Below are 17,140 nucleotides of genomic sequence, written 5' to 3'. Positions count from 1 at the left end.
CTTCAGTAATATGTATTGCACGTTAGGTGAGTGACACCCATATGTCACCAGAAATATGCAATGGCAGCTGTCTCACCTCTCCTCTCCACAGGGCTTCGTGAAAGTAGTGAAAAGTAAGGCGTACTTCAAGAGATACCAGGTGAAATTCAGGAGAAGGCGAGGTGAATAATCATACCATTTTGTTTATGTAATGCACATTTACGAACCACGGACTCAATAGACTTTAAAACAGTGTTTAATTGGCATATTTTAATGGTGAATACTAGCCAGTCAACTTGTGCGTTACATTCGCTGCTTCTTAATGATGATTCCAAGATCTCTGAGCAATATGTAGTTGGTCCTTCATTTGCGACGGCTGATGTTTTTTTGTTCTTTCAAGACGGGGCTGAGAGAAGCAAGTTAGTCTTGTAATTGTCAATGTCCTCTTGGCTAAGTTAACCCCCTGTTCCTAGGCCGTCATTGAAAATAAGAATTTGTTCTTAACTGACTTGCCTAGTTAAATAAAGGTAAAATAAATAAAAAAAATAATGCTGGCATACTAACCAGTTGTGTGTTTGGTGTGATTTGTCTTTGACAGAGGGTAAGACTGACTACTTCGCCCGTAAGCGCCTGGTCATCCAAGACAAGAACAAGTACAACACACCCAAATACAGGATGATTGTGAGGTTCTCCAACAGAGATATCTGTTGCCAGGTGATTGCTGGTGGGCTGTTGCGTGCAGACTTGGTGTGATTTCAACAACGGGAGACCAGATTGTCGCTGCTGCCTATTCCCATGAGCTGCTCAAATATGGTATCACCGTGGGATTGACAAATTACGCTGCAGCCTACTGCACGGGCCTTCTGCTGGCCCGCAGGGTAAGGGTAGCACACACACACACACCCTATGACATGCTTACACATACTGAAGTCTCAAACAGAGAAGCATGCATAGCTACATGTCCTTGTACAATCCCATAGAGATGGCCACATATGCGCAAGCGTGCACACTGCGTGCTAAGATTTTCTGCTTTTTCTCAGTTAATTTTTCTGTTTTCATGAGGTAGATTGTTGACATCACTGTGATTCAACAGGCATGACTGCTCCTTGAGTGAAGTTGTATGTCAGGGTGTTGATGGCACCTGTGTAGCCAGTCATCTGCAGCTCTGCACTGGCAAAGGATACTTATTTTAAATGAAGGGAGAGGAATTGTTGCTAATGTTGGGTTTGGGGGCTTTTGACTAAACCCTTCCACCAGAGCCAGAACCAGTATCATTGTGCTGACAAAGCAAGACAGACCTGGGCTTTGTGGACTTTGTGTATAGATTTGATGCTAGCAAATGCTTATTTTTTTCTAATACACTGAACTCTTTGATTTTGTGGGGGTGTGTAAGCTGGTGTGGGGATATTCCTTAACTGAGTCTGATCCAGCAGCACAGTTAATGCAATGAATTTTCAGTTTGTCAAGATTCTATTGATTAGACGATATGAATTGTCAACAGGGGTTGCTGCTAAATTTTAGACTATATTTCTCTTAATGAAACATCTTTGTCTCCTCAGCTACTGAACAAGTTCGGCCTGGATCAGGTGTACGAGGGCCAGGTGGAGGTGACTGGAGACGAGTTCAACGTGGAGAGTATAGACGGCCAGCCGGGGGCCTTCACGTGTTTCCTAGACGCCGGGCTCGCCAGGACGTCCACAGGAAACAAGGTGTTCGGAGCACTAAGGGTGCTGTCGACGGTGGCCTCTCAATTCCTCACAGGTTAGTTTGACATTTTGGCAATTAACTTCTTTATCTACCCCACCATTCACCAGTCAGATGAACTCGTGGATATCATTTGTCTTTTCGTCTGAGATATTAAAACTAGAATCCTTCATTTTTATAGGCGCACTGGTGCTCCTAAATTAAAATTTCAAGTCACAAAGCAAAATATTTAAGCGGATGTGCACTTTAGAGGCGGCAGGTAGCCTAGTGGTTAGAGCATTGGGCCAGTTGGATCGATGTATGCATGGAGGAAGTTTTTAACTAGCGTTAGCGCAGTGACAAAGTCTATGGGAACAGCTGTTCCTGAGACCACCAGTCATTGCGCTAACTAACACTGGTTAGCGTTAGTCTGCAAAACTAACTCTTAACTTCCTTGATACTGGATGCAGAGATGTCAAAATGGTATCATGAGTTCATTGGACTCTGGGCGGGAGTAGATTAATGACTTCATGATCAAAATCACTAACTGTCCCTTTAAGTGCAGCATAAAGCTGAATATGTATCCCCTTTTTTGCCCATCTAAGACTTGAAGTGTTCTATATGATCAACACAGAGGGGTAGAGGATGATAGTTCTCTCATAAACCTGTGGTGAAGGCTGAACACCTCACTGCGGATCCTGTCGGGAGATACAATGTGTCCATGTCTCTTCGCCGTGGATCTGTTTGTGTGAAGATTGATCAAGACCAGACCATCGGCCCTGTAATAAGACATGGCCTTTGTCATTATACAATGGGATTCTGGAAAAACTTGTTTTATTTGACTATTCAAAGTCATTAAATCAACCCAAGTAATCCAGTGTTGTACCACATCACCATCCTCTTCTCCTCAGCACAAAACGATTCCCTGGCTACGACGTGGAGGGCAAAGAGTTCAACACAGAGATGCATCGCAAACACATCATGGGCATGAACGTGTCGGACTACATGAGCTACCTGATGGAGGAGGACGAAGACGCCTACAAGAAAGTTCTCGCGCTTCATAAAGAACGGAGTCACGCCAGACACAGTAAGTCCGTTTGCACATCCCACTGAATTAGATATTAGAAGTGTAATGCTGCCAGACTGATGGTAGTTACTCCTGGTGTGTGAGGATATCAGTTGGTTTGGCAACTCCTTTCTCAGTTTGCTGTGTAAATTTGCTGCTTCTTGAGGATGATTCCAAGATCTCTGAGCAATATGTAGTTGGTCCTTCAATTGCGACAGCTGATGTTTTTTTGTTCTTTCAAGACGGGGCTGAGAGAAGCGAGATTAATTACCAGTGCGCTGAAAGGTTATTTGTCTGTGTTTTGTGACTCTCGTTCCGAAACCGCTACTCTAACTCTGTCTAAACAATGTGTCATTCTTTCAGGTAGAGGAGATGTACAAGAAAGCACACACCGCCATCCGAGAGAACCCAGTCCACGAAAAGAAACCCAAAAAAGAAGAGGTGGGTTTGTCACTGTTGCTGGATTTCTGCTTGGGAACACTTTGGAGTAGTGCTTCTTTATGATGATACAAAGTACGCTGAGCAAAATGTAGTTGGTCCTTCATTTGCAACGGCTGATGTCCATTGTCCTTTCAAGACGGGGCTGAGAGAAGCAACCTGTATACTGTATATCCACTTGTAGTATTAAAAACATTTGAGCGGTCTGCCATTTGTTGTTTACTGTGCTGATGGTTAATGGGGGCATTGTTTTCTGTCGCAGGTGGAACCGCGCCAAACTTTCGCTGGCACAGAGAAAGGACCGCGTCGCCCAGAAAAAGGCCAGCTTTCTACAAGCACAGGAAGCAGAGGCAGCGGACGGTTAGAGGGACGGGGACCACTGCCCGTTCCAAAGACAACCACTGCACATTGGCTTAATAAATTTATTACAAATGACTTCACTTTGCTCTTTATGGAAATACTGCCAGTGTGGCGTGTGTTAGACATTTTGGGGAAATGAATGATAGACTTGATGGAAAACTTTATTTTTTGACAAGTAATTGTGTATGACAAAACGTATTGGTTATTACATTTCCTCAGACTGTCACTGCATACTACAGTCAGGGTAATCCACAACTCGGCTGACAAAGAAATGAAGATGAGACCACAGTGAGTGGTATGTGGTTTTATTGTGCAAAATCATGCTGGTTCAAACCTCAAGAAAACATACATCGTTCCCTCAAAATCAGCTGTGTGCTTCAGCTCCTTCAGAAACCGGACAGGGCTTCCTGTTTTAAAAGTTGCGCTTGAAAGAATGTAGAAACAGGAAGTTGAATAAAGCGAGCAGTTCATGTACAGTACCTCCTTCATACGCGATTGACTAATTCCAAGTTTTATAGTTCTCTTGTATATGACAAGTACTCATGATACGCTACACGGTTAGTGGAAAACTTACAAGTGAAAATGTACATGGTACACAAACCAAGAATAATGGCTCGTCATAGGCCGATTCAGCAATGCCATTAAACAAGTGAGGGTGGAAATGTCCAGTGATGTGGACGACACCTGGGTACATTCCAATATCTCCTGAGGTGTACACTATCCGCTATTTCCCATAAATCTAAAAGCATTGGATTGGTTGAGGTATGGACTACAGGGAGTTTCCACCATATTTGTTATACCAGTCATTTTCTTTCAAATCAGAAGGGAACAAGTGCACACTGGAAAGGAGATAATTGGAACAATACCTTAGACCTCTATAATACTGTTTCTTCGGATAGATTCCTTGGTCACATTGAAGAAACCGAAATGTGCAAGTGTACTTCTGTGTAGTTCATAACTTCCCACAAATGTTCCATCTGTTTTTTCCAAGAGGGGAAAACAAGACTACATGAGCCCTGTCGTAAACAGCAGCTCTACAGTTATTTTCCAGCATCCTGAACAGGAATTACAATTATTATTCTTCCAATGAGTCAGGAAAACATAAAACAATGTAGTACGTCTTGAATGAACGATCCACCCATTTTGAATGTTATAGTATTTCTTGCCTGCTTGAACAGCAATAGCTCAGACACATTACCACATGAAATAACCCCTGGAATCGATAGAACATCACTCAGATGCACAAACACAATAATGTTCAAAATAGGTGAATCTTGCCTTTTAAGTATTTGAGGACTCGGTTGTGTTGTCCCCTCATCATGAGTCTTTAGTATGGGATATCTGTCTCCACAGCAGGGCCTTGAGGTTGTTCAGAATCAGGGAGTGCTCCATGTCCATCTGTCCTGCCGAGCCTCTGAGGGCCATGCAGGCGTACAGCTGCCTCTCTAACTCCTCCCTCAGCTCTGACGGTGCCCCTCTCAGAAGGTAGTCCCTCAGCGCCCCGCATGCCTTGGCCAGGTTGGGCTGGGTCACCTCCTCCCTGCATCGTTTCTGAGCCATGTCACACAATGTCCGGCAGTCCGGCCCCAGCACACAGTCGTCGTCCTTCTCGCAGTGCAGCGCGCGCATGGTTCGCCGGAACGCGTCCTCAGAGACGATGGCCCTGGGGTCAGTGAGGCGGAGGTCGTGGCGGTCCGTGTAGCCGAAATGGTTGGCGCTCAGGTCGCACATGAGGAAGCTGCCGTAGTTGCCGTGGAAAATGTCCTCCACCAGCTCCAGGAGACCCATGGAGATCTTGGCTTTGCGGGGCCAAGAGGGTGTGAACCACTGGTCCATGCTGCGTCTGGCCTCACTGGGGACCCAGGCCTCAAGTGGCCAGGGGAGGCCGAGACCGTACAGGGGGCCGTAGGGGACCCTCTCGGTCACGTACAGGTCCCCACAGAAGCCCAGCAGCCGAGGAGTGTGGCCCCGGTCCTGGAGGAGTAGGCCCAGCAGCACCTCATCCAACTGGAGAAGAGCCCAGGCTGAACGGGCCTCAGGGAGGGAGACGTGCCCGTCCTTGTTGCCGTCGGCGACGGTGAGGATCTTGGTCACCAGGCTGGCCAGGTTGGCCTGCTCGCCCAACTTTGACTTTAGACGGAAGGAGTTAGGGAAGTGGAGGTAGGAAGAAAAGAGAAAGAAGTTAAGGTGATGTTCTCATGCTCAATCTGGAGATTTTGGTAAAACTGATGGTGAAATAACAAAATCACTTTCAACAAAATACAAATTATAGTTGTAATGCTATGCTGTTGTTGCCATTGTGACACAGCATATACTAAAGTCAAAGCAGCAGGAGTTCCAGAACCTTGAAGTGATTGAAGACCATCTCTCTGAACTTCTTCACAGACGTGCCGCGGGTGGGTTTGTCGAAGACTGCAGCCTCCCTCCGGGGCTCCGGCTCTTCTCCTAGCTCATAGTGCAGCACCTCCCCCACCCGGCAGCGGATCACCCCGTCCACGTCACCCCAACCACCTGTGTAAACCTGAGGGCCCAGGCAAGGGGAACGTGAAGGACAACCACACCCAAGTTAGTAGAATTACATTATTATACACCTACAGTCGATAAGAAGAACCGATGGTTCTGACTTATTCTTCTGGACTGACTGCGTGGGAAATACTATAGTGAACTTCTACTGAAGACACCACACCCTTCAATAAAACCATTGGCTACATACTGGAACTTGCTGAAGTGCCTTCTTGAGTCGACATTAGGGCTGTAGGTCCCGGTTGTAGTAGGTTGTCCCAAGATGCACTGATCTAAGGTTGGTTTTACAAAACCTGGATCTGTACTTAGACTACTTGTACAGTACAGGGCTCTACAGTGCTACCAATAGCTTGTACAGGGCTCAATAAAAAATAAAAAAAACTTATTTAACTAGGCAAGTCAGTTAAGAACAAATTCTTATTTATAATGATGGCCTACCGGGGAACAGTGGGTTAACTGCCATGTTCAGGGGTAGGATGACTGATTTTTACCATGTCAGCTTGGGGATTCGATCCAACTGGCCCAATGCTCTAACCACTAGGCTACCTGCCGCCTCAAGTGCATATCCGCCTAAATATTTTGCTTTAATTTAGGAGCACCAGTGCGCCTAGAAAAATTAAGGATTCTAGTTTTAATATCTCATATGTTTCATTGTGCTCATACATTTCTTTGTGAGCGCCTACATTTTTCAACAACCTGGTCAGCGTAGAGCCCTGCAGTACAGATGACGCAATCTGAATCGCTCTCCACTCCGCCCTTTCTCACCTGGACAAAAGGAACACCTATGTGAGAATGCTGTTCCTCGACAACAGCTCAGCGTTCAACACTATAGTGCCCATGAAGCTCATCACTTAGCTAAGGACCCTGGGACTAAACACCTCCCTCTGCAACTGGATCCTGGACTTCCTGACGGGCCCCCAGGTGGTAAGAGTAGGCAACAACATGTCTGCAACACTGATCCTTAACACTGGGGCCCCTCAGGGGTGTGTACTTAGTCCTATCCTGTATTCCCTGTTCACCCATGACTGCATGGCCAAACACGACTCCAACACCATCATTAAGTTTGCTGACAACACAACAGACAGCCTATAGGGAGGAGGTCAGAGAACTGGCAGTGTGGTGCCCAGACAACAACTTCTCCCTTTACGTGAGCAAGACTAAGGAGCTGATCGTGGACTACAGGAAAAGGCAGGCTGAACAGGCCCCCGTTAACATCAACGGGGCTGTAGTGGAACGGGTCGAGAGTTAAGTTCCTTGGTGTCCACATCACCAACGAACTATCATGGTCCAAACATACCAAGACAGGTGTGAAGAGAGCACAACAAAAACTTTTTCCCCTCAGGAGACTGAAAAGATTTGGCATGGGCCCTCAGATCCTCAAAAGGTTCTACAGCTGCACCATCGCGAGCATCCTGACCGGTTGCATCACTGCCTGGTATGGCAACTGCTCAGCATCTGACCGTAAGGCGCTACAGAGGGTAATGCAAACTGCCCAGTACATCACGGGCCAAGCTTCCTGCCATCCAGGAAGTGTCGGAGAAAAGCCCATACAAATTTCAGAGACTCCAGTCACCCAAGTTATAGACTGTTTTCTCTGCTACCGCACGGCAAGTGGTTGCGGAGGGCCAAGTCTAGGACCAAAAGGCTCCTCAACAACTTCTATCCCCAAGCCATTAGACTGCTGAACAATTCATAAAAATCGCCACCGGACAATTTACATTGACACCCCCCCCTGTACACTGCTGCTACTCGCTGTTTGTTTGTTTCCTATGCATAGTCACTTCGCCCCCACCTACATGGACATATTACCTCAACTAGCCTGTACCCCCGCACACTGACTCGGTACCGGTGCCCCCTGTATATAACCTCCACACTGACTCGGTACCGGTGCCCCCTGTATATAACCTCCACACTGACTCGGTACCGGTGCCCCCTGTATATAACCTCCACACTGACTCGGTACCGGTGCCCCTGTATATAACCTCCACACTGACTCGGTACCGGTGCCCCCTGTATATAACCTCCACACTGACTCGGTAGAGAGACATCTTCCCAGGTAGAGGGTGTCTTTGTCACACAGACTGCTGCAGGCCGAGCCGTCAATGATGCCCCTCCTGTATTTGTCACACTGACAAGTGGATGGTTGGTGTTAGTCTTTTCCTCTCCATTTATTTACTCAATACCATAGCCCCCTGTATATAACCTCCACACTGACTCGGTACCGGTGCCCCCTGTATATAGCCTCCACACTGACTCGGTACCGGTGCCCCCTGTATATAACCTCCACACTGACTCGGTACCGGTACACCCTGTATATAGCCTCCACACTGACTCGGTACCGGTGCCCCCTGTATATAACCTCCACACTGACTCGGTACCGGTGCCCCCTGTATATAGCCTCCACACTGACTCTGTACCGGTGCCCCCTGTATATAGCCTCCACACTGACTCGGTACCGGTGCCCCCTGTATATAACCTCCACACTGACTCGGTACCGGTGCCCCCTGTATATAACCTCCACACTGACTCGGTACCGGTGCCCCCTGTATATAGCCTCCACACTGACTCGGTACCGGTGCCCCCTGTATATAACCTCCACACTGACTCGGTACCGGTGCCCCCTGTATATAGCCTCCACACTGACTCGGTACCGGTGCCCCCTGTATATAGCCTCCACACTGACTCGGTACCGGTGCCCCCTGTATATAGCCTCCACACTGACTCGGTACCGGTGCCCCCTGTATATAGCCTCCACACTGACTCGGTACCGGTGCCCCCTGTATATAGCCTCCACACTGACTCGGTACCGGTGCCCCCTGTATATAGCCTCCACACTGACTCGGTACCGGTGCCCCCTGTATATAGCCTCCACACTGACTCGGTACCGGTGCCCCCTGTATATAGCCTCCACACTGACTCGGTACCGGTGCCCCCCTGTATTTCGCCTCGTTATTCTTCTTGTGTTATTTTTTATTATTACTGTTTATTTTAGTCTACTTGGTAAATATTTTCTTCTTCTTGAACTGCACTGTTGGTTAGTGGCTTGTAAGTCAGCATTTCACGGTAAAGTCTACACTTGTTGTATTCGGCGCATGTGGCAGATAAAGTTTGATTTGATTTACAGTAACCCCTGCAGGTCAAAGGTAGGGTCTGTTACCTCACCTGGTGGTTGGGGCTGGTAGAGAGACATCTTCCCAGGTAGAGGGTGTCTTTGTCACACAGACTGCTGCAGGCCGAGCCGTCAATGATGCCCCTCCTGTATTTGTCACACTGACAAGTGGATGGTTGGTGTTAGTCTTTTCCTCTCCATTTATTTACTCAATACCATAGCGCTTAAACCACTTGTGACAGATTTTCATCTTAGTGATCTTATTGTTTTATTTCTATGGTCAGAACCTTCATTATTTATTTGTTGAGGGTTTGTTATATGTAAAATGTATGCTAGCATGATTAAGTTGCTTTGGATAAAAGCGTCTGCTAATTTTTTATTTATTCCACCATTATTTAACCAACAAGTTGTCATTTACAACTGTGACCTATATTATATTGTTATATTGTTATAACCTGTGCATTACATTAACCGAGGGGAATGATCAAGCTGGTCAAACTTCACTCAAGATGAAAGTTAACTGCCACAAAGACATTTATTTTTTTATTTTGTTTTATATATTTTTTTAATTTTACCCCTTTTTCTCCCCAATTTCGTGGTTTCCAATTGTTGTCTCATCGCTACAACTCCCGTACGGGCTCGGGAGAGACGAAGGTGGAAAGTCATGCGTCCTCCGATACACAACCCAACCAAGCCGCACTGCTTCTTAACACAGCACGCATCCAACCCGGAAGCCAGCCGCACCAATGCGCCGGAGGAAACACCGTGCACCTGGCCACCTTGGTTAGCGCACACTGCGCCCAGCCCGCCACAGGAGTCGCTGGTGCGCGATGAGACAAGGACACCCCTACCGACCAAGCCCTCCCTAACCCGGGCGACGCTAGGCCAATTGTGCGTCGCCCCACGGACCTCCCGGTCGCGGCCGGTTACGACAAAGCCTGGGCGCGAACCCAGGGACTCTGATGGCACAGCTGGCGCTGCAGTAACCACTGCGCCACCCGGGAGGCCCGCCCCAAAGACCTTTCACTAACTTATTTTTCTGTTTGACGCTCGCATGTTACATGAACACTGGGTGGCAGTGTTTAGCCAAGTACGAATGAAATCAGTCTCGTGGTAGCAGTTCTGGTAACAGCAAGGGTCCGAATGCCAAATAGCTTGTCTTTGAGCCTTTGTGTCTGTAAGCTTCATAAGTCTCAGTGCTCTAACCCTCAACGGTTGAATGAGATGGATGATGTCAAAACAGTGGAGTATAAAAATGGGTGATATTGTATGGGTGATGCTCTTCACAAGGGTCCCCCAACCGTCAGCCCGCGAGCCGAATTTGGCCCGCGTATGATTTATTATTTTTTTTACATTTTTGGACATAAAAGACCATAAAAACACCAGCAAATCAGCTGCAAGTTATTTACATTTTGGAAATCTGTTCCAAAGTATTCCCATAGAAGAGAAACGTATACAAATGTAAGCAAGGTTTGAAATGCTGTTTCAGTTCAACATAATGGGCTTCTTGAGGTCAATTTGCTCTGGCCCCCTGACCATCCACTCAGGAAAACATAATCGTCCCGCCACTGAATCTAGTTAATGATTCCTGCTCTGCACTACAGCAGTGCTAGTTCAACTACTAAAAATCTAATCACATTTTATTAGTCACATAACACATATTTAGCAGATGTTATTGCGTGTGTAGCGAAACGCTTGTGTTCCTAGCTCCAACAGTCCAGTAGTATCTAACAATTCACAACAATACACACACATCTAAAAGTAAAAGAATGGATTAAGAAACCAACACATGTTCCAGTATCACAGTTGAACTGGGTCGTGACCTGGCTGGTCCAGCAGTTAGTACCGCCGATCGGCCACCCCCATATTATGTAGTCATTCCAATCTGTCCCATAGCCTGTTTGACACACTCCTCCTGTCATTTCTGTTCCCCCTAACGACTGTCTATCAATTAAAGCATAACAATATGAAAGTTGGTCATGAATATGATATGTCAGATGTGTCTGTACTCACTATGGAGTTCTTGCACTCATGTCCTCGGCACAGCTCGGTGTAGTTGGAATACTGGACGTAGATCACCCAGCCTCCCACGAACACTGTCAGCCAGGTGAGGAACAGGTATTTCACGCGCACAAAGGAGATACGAGCCTGTAGGGATCAAACAGAGAAAGTCGGTTGGTTGATTGCTTCATTCCCTTTAAATGCATGAGCATGCGTCAACGAGTTCTACCATGTAATGTTGTGAAATTATAATGTGCCGAGCACCTACCCTACATAGTAAACATCACACCATGTGATATAACTATTTGTATATTAAGTTCAGTTGGTTGATGTTATTTGATTGTCAATGCATCAGAAACAATGGATTTTTCACTAATTTCATGACCTGGTTAAGGTGAGCTATTCTGTTATGATTTATAACAGTGATTCCCAACCAGGGGTACAAGGACTCCATGGATACTTGGCCTATCCACAGAGGTACTTGGCCTATCCACAGAGGTACTTGGCCTATCCACAGAGGTACTTGGCCTATCCACAGAGGTACTTGGCCTATCCACAGGGGTACTTGGCCTATCCACAGGGGTACTTGGCCTTTCCACAGGGGTACTTGGCCTATCCACAGGGGTACTTGGCCTATCCACAGGGGTACTTGGCCTATCCACAGGGGTACTTGGCCTATCCACAGGGGTACTTGGCCTATCCACAGGGATACTTGGCCTATCCACAGGGATACTTGACCTATCAGGGGTACTTGACCTATCAGGGATACTTGGCCTATCCACGGGGGTACTTGGCCTATCCACAGGGGTACTTGACCTATCAGGGGTACTTGGCCTATCAGGGGTACTCCGGGCAGAGCACAATTCAGTTGGTGGAACAGTAACCGGAAAAGGTTGGGAACCACTGACTTTAAATATAACACACACAACTTACAGTACAAAACAATGGAGCGAGAACATAAAAAAACATGCCCCATTTAGCCATGAGACGGAAAAATGAGGCCGGCCTGGTCAATGGCAGTATACTCATTAATACTTCCTAATCAACACCGTCATGTGACCAACAACTGACAGCCCAGCAGTTTTTTTATTACATTATTTAACCTTTTATTTAACTAGGCAAGTCCGTTAAGAACAAATTCTTATTTACAATGACGGCCTAGGAACAGTGGGTTAACTGCCTTGTTCAGGGGTAGAATGACATATTTTCACCTTGTCAGCTCGGGGATTCGATCTAGAAACCTTTCGGTTACTGGTCCAACGCTCTAATCACTAGGCTACCTGCCGTATTGTAGTTTCCACAGTGATGGTGGGGTCACACATATTCAAGCTATTGATCTCATAACCACAGTGGCCCAACAATGTCCCTTTGAGACTAAACAACAGAGTTCGGGGGTTAAGCGTTGGATTGGTCCTAATGTAATAGAAGACTCGAGACATAGTTGTAAACCAATTGAGTTATGACTTCAGCTGTGGCATGTATGCAGACATAGGCTACGTTCAAATGTCCATACTAGCATACTAATGTTGCATACCCAATCAGGGATGGACGTTAAGGGCTGCCCCATTGCCATGACAATACATTGCTTCACACTAATTGGTATGCTAGTGTGTGGATTTTGACTGAACTCAAGCAGAAGAACATTTGAGGTGCCGATACTCAGCTCCGGTGATCTCCTGCCCAAGTCAAGCCCTGGGCTAATGGCTATGTCACAGGTCTCATATCATCTGACAAGATAACTTTTTAAAACTTTATTTAACCTTTAACTAGGCAAGTCAGTTAAGAACAAATTCTTATTTACAATGATGGCCTACCAAATGGCAAAAGGCCTCCTGCGGGGACGGAGGCTGGGATTAAAAATATAAATAAATGAAATAAAAATATAGGACAAACCACACATGACAAGAGAGACAACACAACACTACATAAAGAGAGACCTAAGACAACAACATAGCATGGCAGCAACACATGACAACACAGCATGGTAGCAACACAACATGGTAGCAGCACAAAACAGGGTACACACATTGTTGGGCACAGACAACAGCACAAAGGGCAAGAAGGTAGAGGCAACAATACATCACGCAAAGCAGCCACAACTGTCAGTAAGAATGTCCATGATTGAGTCTTTGAATGAAGAGATTGAGATCAAACTGTCCAGTTTGAGTGTTTGTTGCAGCTCATTTCAGTCGCTAGCTGCAGCGACCTGAAAAGGAGCGACCCAGGGATGTGTGTGCTTTGGGGACCTTTAACAAAATGTGACTGGCAGAACCAGTGTTGTATGTGGAGGATGAGGGCTGCAGTAGATATCTCAGATAGGGGTGAGTGAGGCAAAGTGTTGATCGATGTGTTTGGTTTGCATGCAGTAATAATACTCCAGTCTCACAAGTTGAAACAGGTGAGATCAAAATTGCACATCTACTAGCTTCCGTCTGATAAGTAAAACAGTTGCAGTCAATGAGGTGCCAAAATGCTAATTGTGTTCGTGTTATGCAACAATAATGCAAATAATAATAGGTTTAAAAGACTTCACGCCGTTGGGTTGCACTTTGACTCATAGACAGTTAGCGGCTGTCATGTGTGAGTAACATTTATCCTACAGCTCATTGCTTCTAAGGGTCTACAGTATGCCATTTTCACGTTCCCTGACACTATTATGCAATAAAGGCTGTCATGATACCCTGCACCCCCCTACTCCAGGCCAGGGCTAGCTCTACAGTAAAAGCATCACTGCATAAGCCACGCCTGCCACTTAAGTCACCACGGGTCACATCCACTAACGCATGTTTCATAATGCAGTGGCAGTAAAAATAGTAATATCACCTTTTATTGTTTCAAACACCTCCTTTGCCGAGGGTTAGTCTGTGCAGCTTGCACAGACTGTCTTTACACTGACGGAAATAATACCACTTGCTATTGGCCTTGCTCACTCCCACACTGCTCCTTGCTATCTATTTCTCTGTTGCTCTCTCTCATAACTGCTTCTTAAGGGCAACTCTTAACTACTGAGTAAACACAGTATTTCCTTGCTGTGTTAGTGTGTTGTCAATAAACTTTTTTATAACCTTGCGTTGCTCAAAATAACTAGCCAGATGCTAGCAAGTGGTGTTAACCTCAGGAAAACATGGGGGGGGGGGGCTCAGGAATTCACACAGGGTGAAACATCATTTGATGTGGCTGAGAACATAGGTTGTTAGATGTCATAAAGACCCTATGCCAGACAGTATTTCCCTTCGCAATCAAATAGTACTGTGCCTATGGCAGCCAAACCTTTTGCATTGTGAAGAACTTACATGGCCTGCCAACAAATAGCGTTGTTGCTATGACAGTCTGGCAACACAGAAAAGGGGTTTGGTGCCAGATAGGTGGTGGACTGAGTACTCTGTAAACCTCTCAACCCACTTGTATTAATAAGTAGTCAAGGATCCTTTTATATCTAAACTAGCAAAAACAACAGCTATACTCCAATCTCTCTGGCTATACTACATTTAAAGTGTCTGCAATCCTATGAAAGTACAGACAAAAGGTTGAAACTGCTTAACTAAAGTGCCTCTATGGGAAGAAATATATATAAATAAATGGATTTGCTGAGCCACGTTTACATTTCCGGTGTCTGGTCCGGTCAAGGCTGTTTGGATTTATGGTCACCTCATTAATCACTGTAGCAGGCGTATTCTGTTGACCGTCCTGCCAAGAGGCCACATTCTACAGAGAGTAGTAATCTTGTTCTAACAAGGGTCTGTTCAGGAGGATGTAGTGTTACAGAACATTCAGATAGAAATGTGTATTGTAGAACAGATATGATTGTCTGTCAGATTGAACAGTGTGTGCTCTATTCGTTCTGATTATATCTGCAATGTTCAGAACATTTCCCCTCTCTGAATACACCACATGCTGTGTTTCAGCAGATGGTGGAACAACTGTTAAGTACAGCTAAACATGGAAATACAATATTATCATCTGCTATTGAATGCCCTCAACACACCCCTACAGCCAGTAGTCAGAAATGTATTCAGGAGCTTGAATAAGTTACATATTAGCTAAGTCTCCATGATATATGTAACAAAAGCAAAGCAAGCCTATCAGACATTGAGAGCAATGTCAACATTACCACAGTGATGGCTTGGGAACCATCGTGATAGGGCAGTGATGCGAAGCCTGAGTACACAAGCAACTCTATCACATCCAAGTGAGATAAACTTTTATACTATCCAACCCAAAACAAACTGACAGATAGACAGAAACACATATACACACACTGGGTGGCCCCTCTCTCCCTCTTCCCACTAAGCGTTTTATGGTGTAGTGGAATTGCAGGCCCCGAGTGCCCAAAACCCTTAGTTCAGCCATATTATCCAGTACAGCGGATTATTCTTGCTGTCGCACTGGATACACGTAAATCAAATGGTGGCCTCAGGCAGGGACAAAGGTGACCCACATCCACCCCTTACTGTTGGACGTGACCTGTTATTACGCCATCACCAATTTGTAATGAAATATAAAACAATATTATGAAAATAGGATCGCAGGACTACATTGGGCCAATGAATTAGCCTACATTCAATAAGAGTGTATAAAGCTATAGTGTAGACTATAGCCATAGTCTAAAACATCATATTACAGAGTCTGGCATAATTTATTTCTGCCAGTTCTTTGGGGTAGCCTATTTTTCCAAACCAAATTGACGCACTTCATGGCAGCATGCAAGAATATGCATTACAGCAAAACAGTATTTTCAATCTCTAAATGTCTAGCTCGTGGCTGTCCTCGCATACATGGCCTTACTGTATAGGCTACTACAAAACCAACATTTGAGTCCCTTCAGAATTTTAAGAGGGTGCACTGTGTCCCGCGTGCGTAATATTGCTCGAGAAATTGTAGACTGAGCCCAGTCAATATAAAATTGTAAAACGGTTTAGAACTGTTACCTGGAAATAGAACGATTTATTTATCCAGGCACGTGGAAACAGACGCCTCGCCATCACAAGAATAGATCATCTCCATACGCGGAGCTGCGAAAGAGAATCCAAATAAATGGAGAATGCATTTCAGTGCGTTCCTATGCGTTCGAGGCAGATTCTATTAACACTGAATATATCCGTTGCAGTTATTCTTAGTTACCCTTTCGTGTAGTTACAGCCAAAGCCTGTCTCTGAACTGCTGTCTTGTCCGTGCAGCTGCTGATCACCACCTCACAAGAAAGACCACAGAAAATAAAGGCGCTGGGACGATTTTTTGGCGACGCAAAAGCGTTGATCTCCTCCGTGAAAGCAATGCATAACCATCACATTTCCTATGAAATTTTCCCTATGAAATCATTTGAATTTCTATGAAATCATTATACATTTATAAATTATAACTCATCTCTCTCACTAATTCGGAATTTCATGAATGCTTGGATTTGCCATCAAATGTAACTGTTACAGCAGCTCGCAGTCATATAAAGCAACAAGGTTTCAGCCTTTCATTGTTACACAATGTAACAAAACACAACGTTACAGGACGATTTATAGTAACAGAGGTGAATAGTGTATGGCTCTCTATAGCGCCGACAAGTGGACGGTTGATTAATTAATATATTTGATTGGAATTAAAATAATATTACAAATATGAATAACTATAGGCAAGTCTACTACAGCTATACTTCAAAAGTATCCCAGAATAGTAGGTTGCCATGTCCACTATGCACACTAGAATTTAGTTGTGGGCTCACAAGCTGGATATGTAGTCTAGGTGGGACTAAACAATAAGTGTAGATCATAATACTTGGACAGGTTCTGACAGTAAAACATATATATTTTTAAGTGGGTCGTGGGTGGAAAAGTGTCCTGTCTTCATTTTCAAATGTATCTAGTGGGTCAAAGATGATTAATATAGTGCCAAGATTACATGTCTGCCTTTACAATGGGAGTCATTGTCCACAAAGCGGCATTGCTGGCTGTCTCGCTCCCGCCTTATCCTTTCTTTGGATTGGTGGATAC

The 17,140-nt window shown here is 45.3% G+C and overlaps 1 protein-coding gene, 1 non-coding gene and 1 pseudogene across 7 annotated transcripts; 2 read left to right on the top strand and 1 right to left on the bottom strand.

Annotated features, from left to right (window-relative positions):
* The first annotated feature begins 55 nt into the window (after window positions 1-55).
* LOC110508948 (large ribosomal subunit protein uL18-like) lies at window positions 56-4,005 on the top strand (annotated as a pseudogene). The gene is made up of 6 exons (XR_016492894.1): window positions 56-161; window positions 607-857; window positions 1,539-1,740; window positions 2,574-2,749; window positions 3,092-3,169; window positions 3,429-4,005. The product of XR_016492894.1 is annotated as a large ribosomal subunit protein uL18-like (transcript).
* Window positions 2,255-2,378, top strand: LOC118944907 (small nucleolar RNA SNORA26). Its single transcript, XR_005040311.1, has one exon. It is a non-coding gene; the product is annotated as a small nucleolar RNA SNORA26 (small nucleolar RNA).
* On the bottom strand, window positions 3,816-16,693 carry LOC110508946 (divergent protein kinase domain 1A). 5 transcript variants are annotated; one of them, XM_021589872.3, is made up of 6 exons: window positions 16,281-16,693; window positions 16,088-16,171; window positions 11,172-11,306; window positions 9,212-9,319; window positions 5,871-6,047; window positions 3,816-5,656 (listed from the first exon to the last, which is right to left on the bottom strand). In XM_021589872.3, exons 2-6 carry the CDS (start codon window positions 16,139-16,141, stop codon window positions 4,844-4,846), a joined length of 1,287 nt encoding a protein of 428 aa, XP_021445547.2. In that variant the 5' UTR covers window positions 16,142-16,171; window positions 16,281-16,693; the 3' UTR covers window positions 3,816-4,843. The 5 variants fall into 5 exon arrangements, with proteins under 5 accessions (XP_021445547.2, XP_021445549.2, XP_090081200.1 ...); XM_021589874.3 differs by lacking the exon at window positions 9,212-9,319; XM_090225074.1 differs by lacking the exon at window positions 16,088-16,171 and having other exon boundaries at window positions 16,281-16,676.
* Between the last annotated feature and the right edge of the window lie 447 nt (window positions 16,694-17,140).

The sequence above is a fragment of the Oncorhynchus mykiss genome, chromosome 28 (assembly GCF_057628025.1).
Source record: "Oncorhynchus mykiss isolate SJ-2025 chromosome 28, ASM5762802v1, whole genome shotgun sequence".
NCBI classification, from domain to species: domain Eukaryota; kingdom Metazoa; phylum Chordata; class Actinopteri; order Salmoniformes; family Salmonidae; genus Oncorhynchus; species Oncorhynchus mykiss.
The sequence above is the reverse complement of the archived record's forward strand: the minus strand, read 5'-3'. Positions and strand labels throughout refer to the sequence as shown.

Excerpts from the sequence above, each read along its gene's own strand:
- LOC110508946 (XM_021589872.3), bottom strand. The coding sequence starts at position 16,141 with ATGGCGAGGCGTCTGTTTCCACGTGCCTGGATAAATAAATCGTTCTAT. Across the intron at positions 11,307-16,087 it reads ATAAATCGTTCTATTTCCAG|GCTCGTATCTCCTTTGTGCG; the intron begins GTAACAGTTCTA and ends TGATCCCTACAG. Across the intron at positions 5,657-5,870 it reads TGGTCTTCAATCACTTCAAG|TCAAAGTTGGGCGAGCAGGC; the intron begins GTTCTGGAACTC and ends TTCCGTCTAAAG.